This window comes from Castor canadensis, chromosome 11, assembly GCF_047511655.1.
Source record: "Castor canadensis chromosome 11, mCasCan1.hap1v2, whole genome shotgun sequence".
NCBI lineage: Eukaryota > Metazoa > Chordata > Mammalia > Rodentia > Castoridae > Castor > Castor canadensis.
This window is the reverse complement of record NC_133396.1, coordinates 41,226,345-41,252,080: the sequence shown is the minus strand read 5'-3', so window position 1 is coordinate 41,252,080 and position 25,736 is coordinate 41,226,345. Positions and strand designations below refer to the sequence as shown.

Here is a 25,736-nt window from a genome sequence, read left to right as displayed (position 1 = left end):
GAGGTGCATAATTGGCACTTGGGGCTGGGGTTGCCCACGTGGGTCCTGCACCTGGCCTTAGACCCATGTGTTGAAGCTTCCACTAAGGCTGCTGCTCCCGTGGGTCCCTGGGTCCGGCCCCGGCCCTGCTTGGGGGTGGACAGTGTCCATGTGGCTCAATCCTGCCAGCTTTGCTTTGTGCAGGTTTCTGAGAGAAATCCAGCCTGTGAGTGTGCCGAGGATGGAGTTCTGCTGGCTGTCTCACCTGTGGTCTGTGCTATCTGCTAGCCCCAGAAGTCTACTCATGTCACCAGCCTCAGCACAGGGAGGGGCAATGGGGCCTGTCAGCCTGTGATAGTGCTACTCGCTTTCCCAAGGCAGCTCCCATGATCTGAGCCACAGAAGCCACTGCTGCATGTTCTTTCTTGCTGGTGATCCAGTAACTGGTGACCAGGAAGCATCCTGTGGCTGCTGAGCCTTGGGTGCTGGGGATGCCCTGAGCCCCCACCAGGCCTTGTTCCTCTGCAGTTCTCACTCCTGAGAGCTGGCTCCAGCTTTCTCCTTCCGGCCAGGCTTTTCTCTAACCAGTCACTTTGGAAGGAGGCTGTCCTGCCTCTAACTGCTGCCCTGAGAGCCTCAGCCCGTCCTGTAAGTACTCAGGTTCCTTGACACGAAGCAAGGGGCCTCTAGTTTCTGGAGCACAGGCTTCAAAATGGCAGAGTGTTTGGTTTTCACTCCACAGCACTCTCTTCCCTTTCCCACAGCTCACTCACTACTTAATATTTGTTCAAAAGCCTCAGGCAAATTATCCTCCATTTTATGTGATTTGTGCTTAATTCTCCCATCTGTTAGGACACTTTATATGAGCTAAAACTTCACAATTACAATTTTCAATGACAGATAAGTGGAACACCTTTAAAAATAAGATTTAATGCTTTATTGCTCTTAATGGTAAATCAAAATATGCTTTAGAAATAGTTAATTTAATGGAAAATAGGAATATATGCACCAAACCATAAAACTACATTTAATTAAATTGAAGGGACCCACGTCATCGAATACAATCACCGTGTCCTCTTCCTTTCCCTCAGCACCTTGATAACATACCGTGACCAAACCATACCCTAAATTCCTGATCCTTTTCAGCTGACACTCTGTGACTTATTTTAGTAGGTCAAAAAAGTGCTTGTGGACAGTGGGCAGTCCTGTGGCCTCAGTGGGAACCCTGGTGCTGGGCTAAGGGGTCCCAGTTTACTCCAAAAGTTGGGAAAGAGGAGTTCAAACTTTGCACTCCAGCCTCTGGTAGGCAGCCCATTTGGCATGATCTGTTTTGGTGTGTTTAAAACATACTTGCGTGTGTCTAGTACAAAGCAACAAGTTTGGGGAAGTAAGTGGAAAGGAGAGGTAAAGTTTCAGTAAGATGGTTCACCTAGCATCTACTGGTGATTGGCAAAACCAAGAGCTCCATGAGACTGGGCTGGCAGCTGACCAGGCCTGGAGAGAGACTCCAAGGACAGGATGCCAACAGGACTTTGTTGTAAATTGCATAGTGCAAATGTTTGCAAGCCCAAAAGGGCGGGGGTGTGTGTGTGAGACCAGGCCATTGAGACTATCTTGGTCAGCCAGGTGACCCTGTCAGGCCCTGGGCAAGGCACAGGAGGTGGCACATAGGCACTTGGTGGGTTCTGCTGGGTGGGGAAGGAGGAGGGAAGGGGCAGCATCAGGCAGAGAGTGAAGAAAACTTCAGTTGGTTCCTCTTTTACACCCTCGCTGGCTCCTCCTGAGGAATGGGCCTTACAATGTGGGGTGTCTGTTCTGAGATTTTCCTTTTAAGGCTCCCTGCTGCAACAGGCCTGGGCACCCCATGGGCCTCAGCCCTCAGCAGCTGAGGCTCAGGGAGGAAGGGATCAGGAAGGCGCTGAAGTGTGTGCTTTTTGCTGGGCAGAAACTGGCAAGCAGACAGTTCTCTCCTACAGAGGTCCATGGGCCAGGCCCCAGCAGGGCAGGTACACGGCATGGGTGGCTGCCCTGGCCTGGCCTGCAGTGCCAGGACCCCATGCCCTGTTTATTGCTGCTCTGCCTCCTGTGGTTCCTGTATGCTTTGGCCTCCACCCCATCCTTGTTTCTAGTGAGTAGGGAGGATACCTGGAGGAGTTGGAAGAGGTAAGCTGCATGAACCCATCACCTGTCATTTTTTTTTTTTTGCAGTACTGGGATTTGAACTCAGGGTTTGCTAGGTAGGTGCTCTACTGGTTGAGCCACACCTCCAACCCTCTGGTTTTTTTTTTTTTTTTGTACTAGATACAGTATAGTTAAAGCAGAGGTAATATATTAGCATCCCTGAAAACTGCAAAAATGAACATAAGATGACCATGGACTGGGCTGCAGGCTACATAAGATGATCTTGGAGCTGGGCATGGTGGGACATGCCTATAATCCCAGCTACTTGAGAAGCAGAAGCAGGAGGATTGTGAGCTGAAGGGCAGCCTGGCCAAAGTTAGTGAGACCCTGTCGCAAAAAAAATACAAACAAAAGGACTGAGGGAATAGCTTAAGTGGTACGGCACTTACTTAGCATGCATGAGGCCCTGGGTTCCATCCCTAGCACTGTGCAAAAAAAAAAACCAAAAACCCAAAACAAAACAAATAGTTGAAGCATCATCACACTATCTCTCCAGAGAGGGGATCAGAGTTTTGGGGGCCTTGGTGGCAAGAGTCTCCAGAGGCAGGTTCTAGGAAGGATCCTGGCTGGGTGTGGCTGGGGAACTGTACAGGTAAACCTGCTCACCTTTTGGCTTTGGCTGGTTGCTGGGGGTGAGGTCTGCTGAGGAGCAGAGCCAGGTCCTGGAGGCTGTAATCACCTTGGTGGGGGCTACGTCCTCAGCTCATGGCCATAAGATCTCTCCAACCCCCACCCAAGGAGGCCTGGGTTTCTCCCATCCATCATTGTTGCCAGGGCTAGCAGCTGGTCACAGGCTGAAGGCCCGCTGCTGCGACCTGGACATTCAAGGGATGCCTTCACCGACTAAAGCAACCGTCCAGTTGCCTGCAGGTGAAAAGTGGGCTAGATGTCAGCCCAGGGGCTGTGGCAGGGCACTAGGGTCTTTGGTTTACTGAGTAGGGACTGTGGGAAGTTGCGAGTAGATGATGGAGACCAACGGCAGAAAGCCAGGAAGAAAACCTCATGGGCAGGGGTCCCACTGCTACAGGAGAGGAGATATCCTTCCTCCAGGTGTGGACTCTGACAGTGGATTTCTAGTGGCGTTAGCAGGGATGCAGCGATGAGGATGGAACCTGGATGCTGAGTATGTGGGGATGGTAGGCGCTGAGCCCCTGGCTCCCGCCCTCAGGTCAGGCTTGGTGGAGTGGTCAGTTCCCTGGCACGCTGAGGACAAAGCCGGAGCGGTTCTTGGTGAAGTCGGGCTGTGGCTGGTTAAGGCGTGTCTCCACCGAGACTGTGCACTTCTTCCCATGTAGACTGCACTGCACTGGGTTGGTGACGTTCACTTGAAGGTGGCGCTTCTCACTAGAGGAACCGAAAAGGTAAGAGACCAGGCAGGCAGTTAGAATGGAGTGTTTTCTCTGGCAACCCCAGGAGCCCTGCCTTCACTAGGTTCCTGTGGGCTGGCAGGTTTGGGATTCAACCTGCTTTCTTCACAGGTGCCGCGAGAGGAATGGAGAGGACCCAAAGGGAGGGTGAGATGAGAATCAAGCACAGCTGAGGTGCTGGGCTGCAGTCCCTAGCCTGGCCATCGCAAAGCAGAGGAACTGCAAAGAGAATCCATGAGTGCAGCAGTAAGGCAGGTGTGGCTGAACCACAAGCCACCAGGTCTGTGGCTCAAGCTGAGGACTGAGTCTTTTGGGCTTTAGGTGGCCCAGGGGGAGAGGGTCCAGACTCAGGATAATTTATCAGCTCTCTGATTGCAATACAGTGACCTGTAGGTGCTCCCCAACCACGCTCCCTGATGAGAGGAATGTTTGCTGAGTCCAGATGCTGGAAGTAGGTCTGAGTTGACCCACAACCCATGAAGCTGCTCAGATCCTGGGGTTGGAGTTAGGACTCCACTTGGCCGTAGAGCCCAGGTGGCTCTGCTGATGGTCCCCACTGCTCTGGAGGTATATAGTACCTCCACTAGGCAGCCATCAGGCAACCTGTTCACTTGAGTCTCCCTGCCTGGGAGCCATGTGCCTCCTGCTGGCCCGAGGGAGGACTAAGCCAGGACTTCCTCACTGCCAGTGGTGGCCAGAAACAGAGGAGGTCCCAAGGGGAGTGGCGTGGGCTGTACAACCAGCCCTGTTCTCCAGGTCCTCCAATGGCGCCAAGTAGACTTCAGCTGCTTACTTGAGAAACGTGTGGAAATAGGCTGGCAGCTAATATTTGCTAACATACCAGCACAGTCCCACGCTACACCTTGGCTTGCACCACATCAACTTTCTTGGAGCTGCAAGGGGAGAGGAGAAAGTCCTGCTGGTTTCTCTGCCCCATAAGCTAAAGCCCTGGGGGTTCCTTTGTTGCTCTTGGGGTGGCATAAGAGAGGTGTGGACAGGCTGGGTTCCCACTTGAACACTCGCTGGACTGAGGTAGCTCTAAGCAGTTAATGGCAAATACTGAGCTATCCTGTCCATACTACAGTCGGAAGTCCAGGGTGAAAGCCAGCAGCCTCTGAGCTCCCACCCAGCCTGGACAAGCTTTCCCTGGGCTCAAATGCTTTCAAAGAACTGGCTGGCCTGAGTGACATAATTGCTTGGGTGCTGAGGCAACTTATCAAATAGCCTATGTTGTGGAAGGGGCCTGATGTGCAGTGGCTCCCATAGGGCCAGTGTGCAGAGAACATGGGCTCCCCTACAGCCCCTGCTCCTGAGCATGACGTCCAGGGATGCTCTGTGGCACATCTCATACAAGCCCCCAAAACTCACAAAGTAATTTGAGTGCTGCTGCTAAGGGCACCTCCTGGCCACTTCTTGCCTGTTCCCTCATTAGCCATGATGTGGAGGCAGAAAACAGACACAGAAGGAGACCCGTGGTTACCAGTTGTAGGAATTAGGTATCTAATGCTTAGTATCTTGCCAGCTGCAGCTAAAACCTTGGCTCACATAGCTATTTTCAGCCAAAGTTGGACATAAAAATAGCAGAGCCCATCAGAGGTGACAGCTTAGGCTCCCTTCCATTCCTGTGGGAGGCAGGACTGCTCTGCAGGTAGATGAGTCGTTTTAGCTGAAACATCTGCCCACCTACCTATGGCTGGGGAGACCTCCAGGCCCAGGCTGGTTCTTGAGCCTCTGCCAGTCCATAATGGCTTTTGGGTCCCTCCCTGCTGGACATGAGTCCTCTGGGGGTTGGCCTCCCTGTTAACCATGACAGAGGCCTCACCTGGCCTGGAGCCAGTGTCCTACCTTCCCCTGGTACAGTAATGGATTCTACAATCACCTGGTGACTCAATGTTTCAGGGAACAGGCTCTTAAAGGGGACACACTCAGCATCAGCTTGAGTGTCTCTGGGGATTCATGCTCCTAGCCTCCTTTCCCTCCTTTTAGGCTGTGTAGCAACAGGATCTGTTCTATAGTCTTGATGTGGGGGTATAGCTGCTGGGACGTGGAGAGGAGTGAACAGTACCCCAGAGGAACAATATAGGCAAAAAAGTCCCAGATAGTCTTTGCTCCAGATTGCTTCTCCCTTATTCTTTTTGTCCCAGTCAGTAAGCACTGTGGAGGAAGTACTGGCTGGGGAGAAGTGAATAGTCTTTTTTAGGAAGCTTCCAGTCCATGCAGACAGTATACAAATACATACTGGCTGGGGCTGGCTCCCTCTCCTCCTGGAGGCTCCCACCCCTGCTGAGTGAGGGTTCTTTGTGGACAGGCGGAGGAAAGCAGGAATGGGGAGCGCTGGGTTCTCTGTACTGTGATGCAGATGGCTTTGGGCCCCTTTCCCTCTCTCTGTTCCACTTCTCCTGTGTCATTGTGGATGCTCGGTATCTCTGGGTGGGGTGCACTATCTTAAGACAGTGGTTGGCCATTGTCCCCTTCACACCACCATGGGGCTTGCTAAAGGGACCGTACCTACTGACCGCTTCTGGGTAGAGGAGCTCCAGCTCAGTAGGAGAGATGGGAGGTGGTACGGAGAAGGGCCTGTGTTCAAACACACGTTGAAAGGTTTCGCCTCCCTTTCTTAGCCACGTTTCTGAGCCTGCCCCTGTCCCAGACCACAGATTCTAGCCTGTGGCAAACATGGAGTTCTGACTTCCCACACCATCCTTAACAGAGTGAGAATCAGAGGTGGCTCCACCTCCTCTCCACCTGCAGGGTTTCTGGGTGGTGTTTTCCAAGCCCATGTGAGATCTCTCCAGATATCTTTTTCTTGTTTTGTTTTGTTTAGGACTGGGGATCTTTTGGGATCTCAATACAAGACCAGGGGGTTGGAGTTGGAGGTCTGCCTACTGGCTTCAGACTGTTCAAGACTCTCAAGCCTCTTGAGTCTTTCACAGTTGTCACCTGTATATGAGAAATTTATTCTCTGCCTACCTTATGGTAAAGATAAATGGAATGAATTACTTCACTTATCATCAATTCAGTCATCTGCTCTCAGTGTTTACCCAGAACTTCCTCCATGTTGGGCACTGTGCAAGGCCCCAGAAGTACAGAAAACAAGTGGCTGCCTGCCTGCCCTCATAGACTTTGCAGTCTGGTAATGATGTGCAGAGTGTGTGAAATGCACACCATTACTTTGCTTCACAGAGGAAATTCCACTCCATTCTCAGTTAAGTGAAAAGAGATGGTTTATGAGAGCTGTTATTATGGACTCAGTTTCTGTTTTTTACACATTTTCATGTAGTTCATAAAACCATAGGAATATGTCTGTTTTGAGTCGTCCCTTCCTGGATGTCTTACATCTTGGAGGTGGATTCTAACCCTCTATTTCCATCTGACAAGTGTATGGCGCATTCACGGCAACATGCACTGCTTTCTGTTTTTAGAAGGCAGTTCCTCCAGGAGCTCCCAGCAGGTGATGAGTAGTGGGGATGCTGCTGGTACTGATAGGTGACACCAGTCAGGCCACCAGTTCTGGGCTTGCTGAGTCAGCGTGACTCAGGTTTAGGTCACCTATGCTGCAGACTGCTCTCTCTCAGCCACGTAATGTCATTGCCTACGTCATCAAATTGGAATACTCTTTGAGCCTCATAAACAAGGACAGCAGAGGGCTCGGCTGCCCAAGACTCCTAGGACTAAAACCTGCCTGGTTCGTGATTCTCATTCCACAGGCAAAGTGGCCACATGGCCTGTGGCATGGGACAGCAGGAGAAGGGTTACTCCTAAGAAAACAAGTATTCTGTACTGTCACCTGATGTTGACAGAATAACCTGGGTTCCTGCTTTTCCTTGACATAGTCCTGAGGGATCCTGACCTGTTGCCCAGCCTGTCTGTGTGGGGTTGCTGTGGGGTTTGGGCAAAAGAGGGTGTGGCGTTCACAACAGAACAGTGAAGGACCAGCTCTCTGTTCTGAAGGGTTTGGGTGAGTGACACCCGGCTGCTGCTACTAATGCACTCCCGTTAACAGATGAAAATGTGGGCTCCTCTGTAGGTCACACAGAAAGACCACATGATGCAGCAGTTCCTCTCCTGGACATGCACCCAAAAGAAATGAGAACGGGCATTGAGCAGTATGTCAATACTCACGGGAAACTATTTACAAAAGGCAGAAGCAACCCAATGGCCATTGATGGACAGAACCACGAAATGTGGCACACAATTCAATGGAATATTATTTAGCAATAAAAAGGAATAAATGATCACTGCATGTTGCAACATAATGACCACTGAAAACATTATTACTTAGTGAAGGAAAGCTAAAACAGGCTGCATATCAAATGATTTCATTTATGTGAAATATCACAAATACAAAAATCTATAGAGTCAGAAAACAGCTTAGTTGTTGCAAAGGGCTTTGGGGAGTAGGGTGTGGTGAGACTGCTTAAGGGTCAAGGTTTCCTTTTGAGGTGATGACTATACAATACTGGAATGTACTAAATATGGCATTTCAATACTATGCAAATTTTATCACAGTTTTTCTTAAGTGAATTGATTTAGAGGAAAAAAATAAGGACCTGCCCTCAACCATGTTTTCTCTTATTTCAAGTTCAATCAAAAAAATTTTTAAGCCCAGAGAGAGGTTTTTGTGGCTATTCTGGAGATGGCACACTCATGGCCTGAGCAGCAGGCAGTGGACCCTGTAGGCGCTCAGTGTCTTGGCTCTGGCTTGAGTGCCACCACACACTGGAATCTTTATAGACCCAGGTTTCTTTCCTCATTTTTAAAGAAAGGAAAACAGATTTTATGCATGGAGGCAGCGTGTCTCCCTCTGATGGTGTGCCAAGCCAAACGACAGCTGCTGATGGAGGCCAGCTGCATGAGGGAAGGCTTTTTCCTCCCATCTTCTGTTACAGGATCTAGTGGCTCTGCAAACTATGGAATTTGGAGACTTTGATCTCATGTCATCTGTTCATAGCCATCATCTCAGGCAAGTGGCCTTTGTCAAACTATTTTCCTTCACTTAGACTCTTGTCTCCTGCTCATTCGAGCAGCCTGTGGGTAAGTGTGAGAATGGATCAGTGTGCTGACCCAACATGGTCACTGTGCCAGCTGTAGATGGACAGGCCCTGCACAAAGGGGAGAACCCAAGTCTGTCCAGAAACTGCATCAGCCCAGAAAAGGTCTCTGGTCATCTGGGCAGTTCATGTCTCTAGACCAAAGCCAACCAAGAAACCTGGAGGTCGCAGGCAACCCTGGTTCAGTCAGGACTAGCTGGCTCTTTTCTGCAGCTCTTTTCTGTGTTTCACTTCCTTCAAGGGGCCACTCCCTCTGCCAGTGTCAAACCACAGAGACATCTCTTTCAAAATCCACTGAAGGAAACACTACTTTCATTTTTGTCAGGGTGGAATGGACACTTGTACCACAACCACTTCTAAAGCAAGACAGTGATGCCAGCACCCACACAGGCCTGAGAGCAGTAGCGCTGCTCTTCTGTCTAGTGAGTACTTCAGGGCCTGCAGCTGGCGAGGCATGAGGCAAAACCATTTTTCACTCAGAAAATCACATTTCTTCTCTCTTGTCATGAAACGACTGGGTCACGGCCAGGTGCAGTCAGCAGCCCACACACACTAGGACCTCCACCATGACCTGAACTGTTCTGGTGCCCAGGCCCAGGTAGTGGAATCCACACCCACCCTACTTGTGTCCCTGACACTAGGCATGGACCCTCCTACTCTGGAATTCTCCTCCCTAGGGTTTCTCCTCATGATGCCACCAAAACTCATCTTTCCCCTACTTGTGGCATTTTCTAGGCAGCTACTCACTGAGTACCCACGATGGGCTGGGCATCGTCTAGAGAAAGAACATAAGCAAGCAGGATCCAGGCAGAGCTCATGGCACTTCCGTCAGACAGAGAGGTGGTACATGTTATCCTGTGCTGAGCACAGGCTGCATGGAGAAGGAGGCCCTGACCATGGGTGACTAAGGTGGGCTTCCCAGAGGAAGTGACATCCATACTGAAAACTTCAAGGATGAATAGGACTCTTGAAGGAGGGTTTTTTTTTTTGGCTTTGTCTTGTTTTCTCATTCCTTATATATTGTTGTATGTCAGTTCTTTTCAGTTTATATGTTACTCTGTAGTGGTGCCACCTGTAGTTTCAGTGATGGACAAGAGTCCAATCATTGTCTGTATCCAAGCATGAGGTCCTAGCACATATTCTCAATCACCTCCTAGGCATACCCTGAATGCTCCACATGAACAACATTGAGCTCTTGGCCCCTTCCCTCCTCCTGCCAAGCCTGTTGCAGCTGAAGTATCATACTTACAGAGGCCAAAAGGCTGGTAACCAGCCCAGCTCCTTCCTTCACTGCCCTCACCAGTGAGCAGAGCCAAGCAGAGTACATTCTCCTGACTGCCCTGTCTCACCTTCTCCTGGTTACTGCTGTAGCTGGACTGTTTTCTCTGCCTGTGCTCTGTCCTACACCTTGCTTTGAGCACATACTCCATGCTGTCGGAAGAGTCTGGAACAAGACCAGAGGTCCTGCTCCTCCTTGCTACATTCCTCCATTGTTTTTCAGATTTCAAGGAGCCTGGGCCCCAGCTGAGTGGTGTTCATCCCATTGTGGCCTCTGATCCCAGCAAGGGCCAGGCCTGACTCCTTCCTACAAGCATCTTGGAGTGTTGAATACAGTTCCATAGAGAACATAAAAAAAATCACAGTGGATGTTAAAGGAAAGAAAGAATAACTTTCAGGTATCAAAAGGACAGAGGGGAACTGAAACTGGCAAAAGGCTGGGTGGGCACTCAACCCCAGAAATGCTGGCTTGAGTGGAGTCATGGCTGGGGCCACAAGTTAGGGGACAAGGACTGGGGCACTGCAGATAGCTGGGCCCTCGAGATTGGCAAAAAACTACTAGGTAGGAACAGGAACAATTTTTAATAAAAGCCAGAAACCTCCATCCAGCTCTCCTGTCTCTTGGATCTCTTGAAAAGTAAATCATTGCAAATCACCAAAGGCAAAGAGAAACCTCAAGGCCACAGTGAGAAAAGGCTCACTGGTCTCAAGTGTGGAGATAATGAAAGTGCACTCTTCAAAGGGTGGAGGGAAAAAACCGTCAGTCCAGTCTGTTGTCTGAGTGAGAGGACAAAACAAAGACTCTCAGGCAACAGGGCTCTGAGAGTTGGCCAGGCGCGGCCGTCATGGAAACAATCACCGTGGGGCACATCATTAGGGAAGATGTTGGATCCAGAGGCAGAGTGGATGTGAGGAGCAACAGGGATCAACAAACATCTGTATACTGTATAGTGAAATAAGTGTGCACACTAGAAAACAGTAACAGTAAGTGACCGTTAGGGTTTAAAACAACTGTGAACTAAGATCCAGATGGCAACCACGTGGAAGGCGGGTGGTGTCCCATCTCCTTTGGAAGGAGGCAAGGAGACTGATGGGCTTTAGGCTTCCTTTCAGACAAGCACAGATGTGAAAAAAATGAATGGGAAACAAGAATGGGAGACTAATGTACCACTTTGAAAGAAGGGAGAAGGTGAAAAGAATGTGGCCCAACCCATCTGAGGGAAGGTGGGAAAGAGAACAAGAGAGTACAAACCATACTTCAATAAGCTTAAGTATGTAAATAAGCAAAATAAATTTAGGTGTATAAACAAAAGAGATTTCTCAGATTTAACTTTAAAATGCAACTATATGCTACTTACAAGAGTTAAAAGGGATGGAATACAATATACAAGTCAAATATTAATCAAAAGAAAGTGGCAAAAACTGAAAAAAAAAAAAAGCCCATTAGATAACTGTTTCATCAAGTAGTAGTTCACCAGGAAGATCCTCTCATTCACACACAAACTGCACATATGTATGTATAAACACATTTTTCTCAATAATGAATATATAGTCAGATAATAATATTAAATAACCCAATTAAACTGTGTATATATTTGTGTGTGTATTCAGTACACCCAACAAGTGGAGAAAACTCATTCTTTTATAGTTCACAAGGAACATGCACTAGACCATAAAAGAGTTTGATAAGGACCTAAGAATTAGCATCATATAGAAACCATCTTCTGTTTCTGTAGTGTAATAAAAATATAAACCAAAAAGAGGATAAATTAGCAATAGTACTATGGTCTGAATTGTGTTCCTCCACAATTCAAATGCTGAAGTCTGAGTATGACTGTATTTGGAGTGGGTTTTCTTTTACTTTTTTTGGCAGTGCTGGAGATAGAACACAGGGTCTTGTGCATGATACACATTCTGCTAGTGAGCTACACCCCACCCCCAAGAGTGGGGTCTTGATCCAATAGAAGACACACCCTTGATCCCCACCCCTTCCCCCATGTAAGGACACAATCTGCACCCCAAGAAGTGAGCCCTCACAAGAACCCAACGTGCTGGCCTCTGGTGAGGGATACTCAGCCTCTAGAACTGTGGGAAAATAAGTTTCTGTCGTCACCTGAGCAGACATGGACAAACAGCAACAAAGTATATAGGAACTTTATAAACATCAATTCATGAAATCCTCATTACAACACAAAAGTAAGTTCCATTTTCAGAAGAGGAAATGAGGCCCAAGGAAGTTAAGAAACTGTCCAAAATTATACAGTAGAGGCAAGACTTGAACCCAGGAAATCCTGGCCAGAGTCCAAGTTTTAATCTCTGTGCATCCTGCCACAAAAATAGGCTGTCATCATTAGCTGTGCTCCTAAGTGCAGGGGGGAGCTAAGCATTTTTCATACTATCAAGAGCTCCTAGTAAACTGACAGAAAATAGGAGTTTATCAGTATCTGTCGAAAGAATTAAAAAAAAAAATTACATGATTTAGAAGGTAGCTGGGGTTGGGCTGGTAGAGTGGCTCACGTGGTATAGGGCCTGCTTAACTAGCATGAGGCCCTGAGTTCAAACCCCAGTACCGCCAAACAAACAAACAAAAAAAAAAGCTGGGCACCCACCAGTGGCTCACGCCTGTAACCCTAGCTACTCAGGAGGCAGAGATCAGGAGGATCACGGTTTGAAGACAGTCTGGGCAAAGAGTTTGTGAGATTCTATCTTGAAAAAAGGGTTGGCAATGTGGCTCAAGGTGAAGGACCTGAGTTCAAGCCCCAGTACTGCAAAAAAAAAAAAAAAAAAAAAGATAGTGGGGGACTGAGCATGGTGGCATGCACCTATAATTTTAGCTACTTGGGAGGCAGAGGCAGCAGGATTGTGAGTTCAAGGCCAGTCCAGGCAAAGTTAGCAAAATTCTATCTCAAAAACAAAAACAAAAGGATTGGGGCTGTAGTTCAAGTGGTAGAGTGCTTGCCTACCATGGACAAGGCCCTGGGTTCAATGCCCAGTACTTCAGAAAAGAAAGCAGCTGGGCTACGACACAAGACACTAACCAGATGATGAGGTCAGCATCAAGCACTTTCTAAGCGAGGTTAAGACATGAGGTGGAGGCATCAGAGCTGGGCTTGGATTCCAAGGAGGACAGGTGAGGAGCCGGCGCACTCCTGCTACTTCGGTATATGCAAGGATGTTTATATGCAGAGTGAGATTAAAACATATTTAGAGGAACTAGCCACACTCACTATGCAAGGATGCCTTTTGGGAACTGAAGAATCCTTTTGCAGTGAGTCATTTCCTTGCTCTGTAAACCCAAATGTCCAGGCATTAGGGGCTGCCTCATTACTAACAGCATTCTCAGAGAAATAAAACATTTGATGAGATGGAAAATATTTGGACTGATGGATTTTTTTTCTTTGTGGGGTCAGAGTGTATCCAAGTCCTGGTGTATGCTCAGTAAGTGCTCTGCCACTGAGTCACAGCACCCCAGCAGGACTGATGGATTTTGGAAGCATATGGGCAAGGTCAGAGAAGTTCCAGGAATTTTATCAATGAACATGTCATTTTTATGTCCTGAGGTTTAATGGAGATGAGCAGACATTGGTGCTATGTAGATTTCTCAATAAGAAGCTAGAAAGTGTGGGCAAATATCTTGTGATCACTTAGCTGTCTGCCAGCTAGGGCTGGTGTGGCTTAGCAGCACGCCTCGTGCAACATTAAGGGGTCTTGGGAGAGGGGAGAACTCTGCGTCATTTATTGAGAACTTACATTGTAATAGGCACATTAAACATTTCACATTTATCATCTCATTTAATCCTTCCCAAAGCTGTCATTATGAGGCCCTGTCATTATGCTCCCTTCATAGATGAGGAAGCAGAAGCTTAAAAGGTCAAGTAACTTTTTGCAGCTGGAAAATAGCAAGGCCAGGGCCTGAGCCCAGGGCCTCTACCTCTTGAGTGACAATGTTAGCCTCCATTTCCTTCAGTCCCCACATTGACAATGCTGTTCTAGCTTAGCATGGAGTGTGGCCTCCACAGCACGGAATTCCTTAACCCCAGGCCCTGGTGAGTCAGAGGAAAAGGCACTTTCCATCTGTTGCTGGGGTTGGACAATCTGACCCAAAGCCATGACCCCCACCACAGGCCACCTCATCACTTGCATCTTTCTGGGGGTTACTCCTTTCATGACTTCGCCTCCAGAATCTGGTCAGAAGACAATGATGTTTCTTAGCATGATGGTGCCAGGCTGTCAAAGAAAGGGCGCTCTTCTGGTGCTTGACGAATCTATGCAAGCTTGACTATTCCCCAGGGAACATTTTGCTTTGACTTCAAAGATGACCACTGCTTCATGGAGTCTCCCAGTTGCTGTTTTTGTCAACTAAAAGGCTCCTATTCTTTGTGCGCCAGCATCCCTCCCCTGGCAAGGTAGATGAGAGAATTCACCCCCAGAAGCTTGGTGGCTGCCACGTGGATTTCTGTTTTATTTCCCTGACACCAACATCAGAGATGGAAGTGGTAAGACTGCCCCATTTTGCTATATATTTGGAATCTTGACTCTTTGAAGGCTCATTCCTCTGTGTCTCCCAAAATGTCCAAATTAATGCTTTACAGTAGGGATAATGAAAACTTCTAAAACCAAACTATACCCACAACCCTCTCAAATATGGAGATGGAACAAAAAGCCAGAAGCACCAAAAACACCATGAACCAAACAAAGCCTTTATCACAAACTGTGTGGTAGCTGGGAGCAGAGCATCATCATGGTGGGGCAGTCTGGGTCACCTCAGTGGGGTCTCTGACAGTGGCCCATCATCTCTTACAGGACAACAGGCTATGAACCCTCAGGTCCATGGGCACTGAGCGGAAGACTTTCCCTCTCAATTTCCTACAACTTCTCATCTCTTTATGCTTTTTGCACTAATGTCTTCAGGGCTATTTTACATCTATTTGAGAGATTTTTTTTTTCCCCGTTGCTGTTTCCTGCTTACATTTCTATTTCTCCTCTCTTGACACTTCTGTTCATAGCACCTCCACAGTTAGCACCATCTGTGCAAACTGGTGTTTATTTTCTGTTCACATCATTAATGAAGGTGCTAAATAAGACTGGGTGGAACAAGACTAGCGCCCACACCTTTCTCTGAGCAGATGACTTTTAGGGGCTTGTCAAGAACATTGGTGTGTTTGCTTATTCAACTCATCACTGTCAAGAAGCATTTGGGCTCACATTTGCCACTGGCAGAGGTCACAAGACAGAGCTGCTAAGAGTGGTCCTAGCCATTTGAGAATCAAACAATTAAAGTAGTTCACATAGAAACATACTGGGGATAGAGATACTAAAAATACCCAAAGTGTGCATGTGTAAAATTAATTATTTCCACTGGTTTCAGGGATATAAGATGGCATTTCTTTTTTTTTTCTGTCTTTTTTTTGGGGGTGTGGTACTGGGGTTTAAACTCAGGGTCTCCCATGTAATAGGTAGGTACTCTATCCCTTGAGCCATGCCCCCAGGCCTTTTTTTGCTTTAGTTACTTTTTGGATAGGGTCTTACCTTTTTGTCTGAGGCTGAGCTCAGAAGATCCTCCTGCCTATTCCTCCCATGTAGTTGGGATTATAGATAAGCACCACCATGCCTGGTTTGTTGGTTGAGAACTTGGGATCTTCCTTCCTCAGCCTCCCAAGTGCTAGCAAAGCATTGTCTTGATACCTGTTCTACATGTAACATCTATGACTAAGACTCTGGGGTACTAGATAATAAACTAGTCTCTGTTCTCCAGAAGCTCATAGTCTGAGGAGGGAGGAAGACAGACCAACAAGCAGTTCCCATGGAGGGGAACTTCAGCACCATTGAAGATCTAAGAGCATGCTGAGGAAGGCCGAGGGCTTCTGTTGCTCCTTTGCTGCTTGTGGCTGTGGTAGGTAGACACATATTCCCAAAACCTAGGCTTTCAGCACCCTGATACAGAATGGATGCTGATACCTCTCCCTCACCTACCACACCCACCTAGACATAGGCCAAGACAGAGCCATGGAAGCGGATGCTAAGCAGAGAGAGCCTGATGTGCTGGCATCCATTGTGATTCGCCCACTTAGCCAGTGTTTCTCCTTCCATTAATAATGTCCCCCAAGTTCTAACTATCTTTTCTTCCTGGAGCCTAGCTGGGCCTCCCTGGACTACACAGATCTCCAAGATCCTTTAGACAAGGAGGTGATGAATGCCCACTGGAGGATGAGGAAGATTTGGACAATGAGTCCAAGATGAGGAAGGGCAGCATTTCAGGGACCCTGAATGGCAAGAGAAAGGCTTCTGTTCAGGACTCAGGTGTGTTTGGGAGAGTGGTGGGAGGTGAGGCAGCCAGGTAGGCAGGTGGGTAACAGGTGAGGTGTCTAGGTTGAATTGTACAGGCAATAGGGAAACCCTGGAGGATTCTTGAGGAGAGGAAAGATAGAATACCTGTTTCTTTCAGTGTATTCACCACTATCCAAGATTGACTGGATTCTTAGCTAGTTTATTGTCAGTCTTCCTATTGTTCCCACCTTTTCCACAAAGGAAGTTCCATGAGAGGAGCCTGTATCCATTATGCCTAAAGAGTTTCTGACATACAATGGACACTTAATAAGAGCTAATGCAGGAAACTGATGAGATGACAGGTAAGACAGAAATTAGATGGAGGCATTTTGAGGCAGGAAGAACAGGTAGAAAACTGTAAGTCATGGAAGAAGGGGTTGAGCCTGTTAACAGGGCAAAGACAGTGAAGTTGGAGAGATGTGTGGGAGGGAGGACTTGGTGGATGACTGTACCTGATAAAAGAGAGAGTCAACCACACCCCTAAGATTTTGGCTTGTGTAGTGGAGAAGAAACTAAGAGAATGAGTTTGGTTTGGGACATGCTGAGTCTGACTCGCTCTGGAAAATCCAAAGGGTTTTTACAATGTGTCATATGACCCAGGAATACACACAACTCATGACTCTTTCACATACAGGAGGAGATATGATCTAGTACATGTTAAAATTGTTTCACAAAACTCTTTGTAAGCAAATACTATTATAAAGTAAGTACTTAACAATACTATAGTGGTGTTGTGCTACACTCAGTAATAGCAAATAAAAGTTTGGATTTTGAAAACTTAGGGTTCTAATGGCAAGAAGGGAAACTTACCTGTGAAACTGTACCTTTTAGCCACCTGGCTGCCAATCTCATCTACCCCAAACTCCTTAAGATTTTTAACTTTTTATACAATGTTATTCTTTTGTCTTTTATACTTTTCCCACCATTCTTTCCAGTGATTTTTATCTGAAGAGTCTGAACTTTTAAAAACACTATTCCTAGGAGCAATAGTGTAATTATCTAGAAGATAAAAAGGTCTGATGCTTGCTTTGCAAATTATCTAAAATTGTGATGACTATATAAGAGTTTGGAAAATGACCAATGTCTAATGGCAATCAGCCAATTATGGTTCAGGTCACTATTTAGGACTGTTGTCACATCAGACTTGCCAAACCTGGAAAAAGTGTTTCTCTCGCAGAATAACTTCTAGAACTTTACTGAGAGTCAGATGTTCCAGCTGGCAGCAGGAAGAGATGGGGACAGGGGACTTCTAGGAATTTTGCTTAATCAGAAGAGGGCACAGTGGGAGTCTAGCTAGCAGAATCTGATGTTTGGAATTAGCTAGTCCAGGGCTCAAATTCAGCTGTATGGCTGTGGCCAATAATCCTCTCACTCCTTTTTCTTTTTGGTACTGGGGTTTGAATTCAGGGACCACACCCTGAGCCACTCCACCAGCTCTTTTTTTTGTGATGGGTGTTTTCGAGATAGGGTCTGTGAACTATTTGCCCGGGCTGGTTTTGAACCATGATCCTTCTGATCTCTGCCTCCTGAGTAGCTAGGATTACAGAAGTGAGCCACTGGCGCCCGACTCCTCTCACTCCTTTTAAACTCAGTTTCTTTAACTGCTGGAATTCACCATGATGCTGTCTTCCAAAGAGTTTTGGTGAGTTAAAGGAGAAAATCTGCACACAGTGCAGTGTCTAGGTGTGGAATGTTGGCTAAACATTCTGAGGCTGAAAGGACCCTTGTGTCTACCACTCAGGCCTTTTTCCCTGATTGATTGATCTTGGCCTCCCAAGATCAATATGCCACCTTCTAGGGCTGCTTTGGTAGAAGGGCTTGTGGACTCCAGAAGACCCTTTTGACTTGTTCTTGTATATTTTTAAATCTCCTTAAGGCTGGCAAAGAATAGTATTTCTTTTTGGGGCTGAAAACACAGCTCTTTTTATACATTTTCTACTTTACTGTCACTAAACTTTACTGCCCATTCAGGCAACTATAACCTATTGCGAAGCAGACTTGATTAGGTAGCAAGTAACCAGGGATTTTTGTACTGAGGGGAATTCAAAGAGGTTAAAACAGAAGCAACTGCCTCATAAACCAACCTCAGAACACTGAGATGAAAAGAAACACTTTCCTCCACCTGTTTGAGAACAGAAGGATTTGCACTCAGTTATGTTAGCTAAAAAATGCATCCTTACCTCATGGTGGTAAAGAGCCTCTACCACAGCATGCTTTACATGGAAACTGTCCCCCCTGCTCTGATACATGCTTTCATGCTGGTAATCATAGAGGCGAGGCAGGCCTTCCTATCGATATGTTCTGCACACTGCCTGGCAGCTCTGCTTTTTCTATTCTGCATTTGCTATTTTAAGCAAGTACATAATGCATCAATTTTCAGACTCTTACTTAATGCCTCTGTTACAGAACTGAGAACTCAGAAATCATGTCAGGCAGAGCAGAAAAATATTCCAGCAGATGAAACATTCCACTCAGCCTGGGATGGAGCATCTATTTCTGGCCCTATAATGAGAGATGGGCCAGTGGCAGGTCCAGTACTTCTTGCTCAGGAATCCCACATCACAGAAGCCACTCACCACGCTGCAACTGGTGGGCACATCAAAGGCCCTACAGGGACAGGGACGCAAGCCCATCTGCCTGCTCTCCTATTTTTTAAGTTCCCAGAAATGAGTTGTTTAGATCTGGGCTGGATCTTGCTGGCTGGAAATAAGAGTGCGGGTTCTCTCAGGCCACATTTGCACTTTTCCTGCCTGCCAAGAAAAGCTCCTATTTTCTCCATGGTCACTAACTTGATTAAAGGGCTCAAGAGTACCCTTCATTTGCCTGCCTCCAGTCTCCTAGGAGATTTCAATGTGAAGTGTCCCCATGTGGCTTTTTGCCAGATTTGGTTTGACTTTGAGTGCAGACACACTTCTAGTCGAGGGCCAATTGCATTTGACACCTCGGTGGGCAGTTTAGGGTGGTTTTCCTGCTGTGTGTTTATAGCTTTAGTGGCTTCTTATGCAGGCCTTATTTATTACCTGCAGGGTCACCTGGGAAGTTGCGCAGGCCAGTTCACACTCACTTCACCCCCTTGGCTCGTAAGGGGAGTAGTCACATTTTCCAAAGATTTACTCATTACAGCTGCATGGCATAAGTGGGTGGAACTGTTTCCACCAACCCCTCCATTCCTGCTCATTTTATCTCATATCATAATTAAAATCGGTACAACAAATGAGAGTGGAAGTCATAAATGATTGTATGGGAAGGTGAACAATTCAATAAAAACTCTATACCACTGCTTTTTGTCTAAAGATGCTATCAAAGATTCAGCCATCCTGATGGCAACTCAGAATTACTGGCCCAACTTCATTAGCATGAAAACATCAAACCAAATACTCTCTTTCTCTGGGGCTGGTTGTCAGATGCCCTGAGTGATATTTAGGTCACTGCTGCCTGGACAAGTCTCGAAAATGGTGTGCGCCCTGATCAGACAGTTACATGTTTGTGTTAAGCGGTGGTCACAGGAGGGGGACCCTGAGACTTTAAGAGAAAGAGAGGTTCTATAGGCAGTCCTGAAATGTGAAGTAGGTTGAAGCAAATAACTTTTGTCCACTTTGTCCTGCCTAAAGTGTATCAGCATCAGTTTTGGAACGGCAATCAAATCTCTGGGATTGGTGACTGAGTGTTTCCACCTCCTCTTGTCTCTGTTTCTGGGAGAGCACTGAGCAGCAATCCTCTCCATTGATTACACAGAATTACTGAGAAACATCTTAAAAACAGTGGCCCTGAAAGCAGATACCCCCAGAGGCTGCCTTGCTCAGGCTATGCCTAGTAAGTTAAGGCTTTCCATGTCACAACAGACTCTCAAAGCCTCACCTTTCCTGAGAATGATGAGAGAAGAGCTGGCCCAGCTTTGCCTTAGATAAGTACCCCAGTTACCTACCTCCTTGGGAACTGGCTTAGCAAATGACAGGGCTTTGTTATACACTGAGGATACATTCCAAGACCCCCAACAGATGCTTGAAACTAAGGATTGTACTGAATCCTACTTAGACATTTTTCCTATACATATATACTTATGACCAACTTTAACTTATGAACTAGGCATAGTAAGAGATTAATAGTAAGCATACAGAGTAATTATAACAGTATACTATAATAAGCGTTATCTAAAGTTTATGGAATATTTATTTCTGGAATTTTCCATTCAGTATTTTTATTATGATTGATCTCAGGTAACTAAAACCATGGAAGGTAAAATGGAGGTGCGGGGCGGGGGGAATACTGTATATATAATTTAATTAACCAAGCTTTTCATTCTGAAAAGTTTCTGATGTAAACTAGAGACAATTATTTGGAGCAACTTTGGAGAGATGCTTATAAAGGAGGGTCACTGAGCACAGAGGAGGCCCATGGAGATGGACATCCCTCCTAGCACTCATTCACGCTGGCCCCCATCTCTCTATCACTGTCCTTCCTGTCCATGTCTCATCTACTCATTCTTCACTTCAGTCACTGAGTCCTGTGGTGTGTCAATCCTTGAGGACACACAGGCTCTGCTTCTGCCTTCACAGAGCTTACGGCGTACTTTAGAATACTTGTTATAACCATGAATTGTATACTCACCACTGCTTATATATAATACTTTGGGGAGCTATGAAGGGGACATACAAGAATGTGATGGACTCTCATACTGAGGGTCCTTGTCTAGTCTTGTCCACTTGTCCTTGAAGAAGTGATAGTAAAAACATTTTACTTTTTATTTTTGGTGGCACTGGGGTTTGAACTCAGGGCCTCACACTTGCTAAGCAGGTGCCCTTATCACTTGAGCCACTCTGCCACCCCTAAAACATTTTATTTTAAAAATATGAATAAGAAAGGTACATGGTATAATATTCACAAGTATGTGTGTGTGTGTGTGTGTGTGTGTACACATTTTCCTTCCACTGTTCTCTTCTGGTCTCAGTTTTCCTCCCCAACAATGAATCATTGCTCCACTTATTGTGTACAAAGTCCATAGACTGCTCTATGTAAGTACACACACACACACACACATACACACACACACACACACACACACACACACACACACACAGAGGTCAGGTGAGTGAATTTAAAGCTAAAACGTAAGCCTTTGATCATCTGAAAGGCAGATCTTTTATTTCTAAAGGTAGAAATTGTACCAATGGGCTTGTGGTATGTTACAGAAACAAGAAGATAGTGGAGAGCCACTGAGTCAGGACCATGACAAGAGAAGCCCAAGGTTTCTGGCTGCTAATCAGTGCTTCATCAATTGAACATCAAGTTCTTTCAAAATATACTGTTAAACCAAATGCCTATATTTGTGTGTTGGATATAATAATCAACATCTAATCAGTATCTAGAAAAACAAATTAAATTTTAATTAGACTGTGGTGTGTTTTTGCGGGCACTCAGAGTGGCATGAACCTGTTTTCCTATTTCTTTTTTTGAGATGGAGGTCTCACTATGTTGGCTAGACTGGCCTTGAACTCCTGTGCTCAAGTGCTCCTCCTATCTCAGCCTCTTGAGTAGCTGGGACTGGAGATGGGGCTCAGCTTTCTTTTTTTTTTTTTTTTTAGAAGAGGGCATCAGCTAGAATATGAGCTAATCTGACATTTAAAAGCCAGGACATTAGAGCTGCCCCAGGACAAAGCAAAGGCAGGAGAAGGGTTATGGGTTGAACAATTACTGTGACCCAATCCTCTAGTGTCTTCATTTTCAGGTGATAGTGAATGCTAAGCAACAGCACATTTTGGTTACACAATCCCTCTTCTCTTAAATCAAGAGTTTGTAGCCCAGAGGCCCAGGGAATTCTGATCTGGGGGTAGCAATCCCATCTAGACAAAGAACTTGGGTAGTGGGATGAGTTCTCTGAGTGACCTCTGACAGTAAGCTAGAGCTAGGATGTTGCTGCAGCCAAGGCCCCTCAGCTGTGCTGGAACAGATCCCACCTACCCATAAATATCACCACCCTTTGCTCTTTCCCTCCAAGAGAAAAAAGAAGGGGATCCGCAGAGATCTCTTCCCTTAACAGGAAAATGCTCCACTTCTAACTCCACTTCACACTATCCTAGCAGCAGCCATGGGCAAGGTGGCAGTGCAGGCGGCAGAGGGGATGACGACGACGGGCGCGGGGGTGGGGGGGAGAGTTCCCTGCCTGGACCTTCACAACAAAGGAACCATAGAAGCCACGGCCATTGAGCCTCAGCCCAGAGGCTGAGGAAGGTGAGGGAAGAAAACTTCCTGCCGTCCTTCAATCCTTAATCCTCTTAAAAGACTGGTTTCATTCAAGTGAGACGTGAGGTCCCCAAGCATCACAGAAGCAGTGGGGGTGGAGGAGCAGCCCCACCCCCTTGGCCTGGCATGGCACACCGGTGCCGCACCTTCAAGGGAGCTGAGCTCCACTATGTGAGGGCGACAAAGGAAAGGAGGCGGGGAGAGGATGGAGCAGGGGGGAGGAGGAAGGGGAGTCGAGAGAGACAAAGGGAATCTGCGCTGTGCTGCGGAGGGTGGGCTACGGCTGCTTTTAGCTCCTTGGCTCCTCGGTTGCCATAGCAACGAGGGCCTGCGCTTCCATCTGATATTAAAATGCTGCTGGCCCGAGCGAGTGAGCGGTGCTGCGGCCGTGGGTGGGGAATGAGCTTAAACACACGCACGCCCCTGAGGAGGCCGTAGCACTCACTTCAGCCCATGCATCATTTATATTGCTCCTCCTGGTCGCCCACCCACCCTCCTTCCGGGTCAGCTTTGTTTGTCTTCCTAGAGGCGATGATGTGGTTTAGATCATCTGGTGGCATACTGATGAGCTCAACAGGGTGCTGAAAGGGCAGGGGGATACAGATTTGGGTCAGCTCAGGGTATATGATCAGTGTAAGGTAAAAGCATTAAGTGATAGAAGATTTGGGCAAATGAAGGCAGATATGTCTTAGCCATAAAAAACCAAAACCAGAACAAAAAAACCCAGGGTTATGTCTTAGCCAAAAATAGTTAAAAAGAAAGGCAAGATGACTACCCCGCAGATATGTGAACCTGGTAAGTGGAAACCCTGATGGCTGGAGGCCCACGGGAACCATCCTGTGGAAGATTCACATGACAGTTTTCCTGCTTAGATTCTTTCTTTCAGAAAAAGAAAACCAATCTGTGTTGTTTTTTTTTTTTTTTTGTAACTCAAAGCCCAACCTCATGGAATTATCTTCCAAACTATTTCAGCAGGACCAGGGAAAGACTCATGAAACTGTGGCATCAGAAGCTGGTCTCAATCATTTCTGTAACTGCTCAGCACATGGTGGGACCTGTCACGCAGAGGCCAGGGTGATAGGATCTGCCACTGTGTACCCATGCAGTCCACAGAGGACTCCAGGTCAGCCTCCCCAGTGCAACAGGGCCTAAGCTTAGAGTCACGCTGCTGGCACCAATGCCTTGTTATGAACTCAGACAAAGCACCAAAGGGCGTGGCTGAGGAATTTTTGAAGACTCAGCACAGCAAACTGTGGCAGGAGCATATGTCTTTTCCCCCACTAGGCAGTCTCCCCTTTATGACACATCTCTCCTGGGTCTGAAGCATCATGCTTTGTCAGATAATAAAGAGCATGTTGATGAATAACAGGTGAGTGATGGGCTGGTGTGGGCTGGTAGGGAGTTGGCTCTGGACCGTTCTGCTCTTAGCTGCTGTAGAATTCCCAGAAATAAGATGGTACTGGGTCTAACTCGAGTGCCATTTCCTAACTCCTAGCATTTGGTCTGTCTAGATAGATGCTGAGTCCATTATAGGAGTCCTACGTGATCCTTAATTGTCTTGGAAGCCACTCTGGTCACCTAGGCTAGAGAAGCATCCACTCACCCAGGTCTTGCCACAGCTGAGGACAGAACTAAGAATCTGAATAATACCCACCAACTGCTGGGTCCTGTGTTCCAGAACTCAACTACCATATTCAGAGAGGACAGGCCAAGTTTGTCTTTCTTGCAGGTGGCATATGGAAGACAGTAGGTGGAGAATGAATAGGGAGTGGAAGGACTGAGCATAGGTGCAGGAAATTAGGCCCCTTTGATCAGCAAGGCCTACTGACAACACACCATCTTTCAGTGGACTTCCCTGAAAAGACCAAACCTCAATCTGGAAGCTTAGAAGTCTAGAACAGAGCCTTGAGTATCTAACCTCATGGTTTAGCTTTAAGCAAGACATATGAACACATTCTGGCCAGAAGGTTGTTTCCTAAAGACCTCTCCCTTGGGGACAGATGGCTTGTGCTTCCCTCGGCTGCCTACTACAATATTCTTGCATCTTGACAGTGAAGAGGTCTTCATAAACCATGACAACCCACCTATTCCTTAGAAACATACCTAAAATAGTGTTGAGAAGGCCTCAGCAATGCATATTGTTCCTGTATTTAAAAATGAATGCTAATCAGTGAAGCAATCTTCCTTTATATAGGCGGCTATATGATACAAAGACCCACACGATCATGGGCAAACAGAAGAGAACTCTGAGAACATTAGAGTTAGAGGAAAGTTGAGCCAGGTGTGGTGGCACATGCCTGTAATCCCAGCACTGGGTAGGAAGAGACAGGAACATCTCAAATACCAGGCCAACTCTGGGCTGTATAGTGAGACTGTCTTTGAAAAAAAAAAAGATTTCAATTCCTCATATAAATTCCTTCTGTGTTTGGTAGCCAAAGGAAAATTCACATACAAATATCAGGGAAGTTAATGACTAATAGTTTACCATGATTTGAGCAAATATTGGTTGCTGAGATAGGGGTGGTGATTAGCTTTGGGTCTATACAACCCTAACCAGCCAACCTGGATTAAATATATCTCAGTTCCTCTATCTATGTCTCATAAAATTTATATACCCTCCTGGGGCAAATATTTTATTTTTGGTGGTACTGGGGTTTGAACTCATTACCACTTGAACCACTCTACCAGCCCTGTTTTGTGTTGAGTATTTTCAAGATAAGGTCTCACAAACTATTTGCCCAGGCTGGCTTTGAACTGTGATCCTTCTGATCTCTGCCTCCTTAGTAGTTAGTGTAACTGTAGCGCCACTTTCTCTGCCTGCCTATAGCACACAAAGGACCAGGGCTTGCTAGTGGCTAGGAAGGAAGGAAGAGAAAAGAGAAGGAAGGGTATTTAGCACAGAAGGGGGCAATGGCTATAATCCAACAATTTCATTTTATAGATGAAGAACCAGGCCTAAGTTATCAATACAGCCAGGCATGGTGGCAAACACCATAATTCTAACACTTGCAAGGCTGATGCAGGAGGATCCTGAGTTCGAGGCCAGCCTGGGCTACAGAGTGAGACCTTGTCTTAAAACCAAACCAAACTAAACCATACCAACAAAACAAAAACCAAAAGAGGTTATGAATTGTCCAAGATCACACAGGTGGTTAGTGGCAGAAGTGGTGATTCCTACTGATTTCCAATTCAGTGTTCAGTCATTTCATTTATGGGAGAAAGGGAAAGGGGAGAAGTATGAAACATCAGTAACAAAAGAGCACAATGTAAAGGAGAAACAGAAAAACTCTCCACAGGAAACTTGGAAGACTGT

General features: G+C 46.6%; 1 protein-coding gene across 3 annotated transcripts in view; it reads right to left on the bottom strand.

The window, feature by feature from the left end:
- Positions 1–893: 893 nt before the first annotated feature.
- Positions 894–25,736, bottom strand: part of Myo1d (myosin ID) — a 343,577-nt gene continuing 318,734 nt past the window's right edge. For all 3 annotated transcript variants that reach the window (XM_074046359.1, XM_074046360.1, XM_074046361.1), the window contains one exon: positions 894–3,504. In XM_074046359.1, coding sequence (XP_073902460.1) covers positions 3,348–3,504 — 157 coding nt within the window. In that variant the 3' untranslated portion in view covers positions 894–3,347. The remainder of the gene's footprint in view (positions 3,505–25,736) is intronic.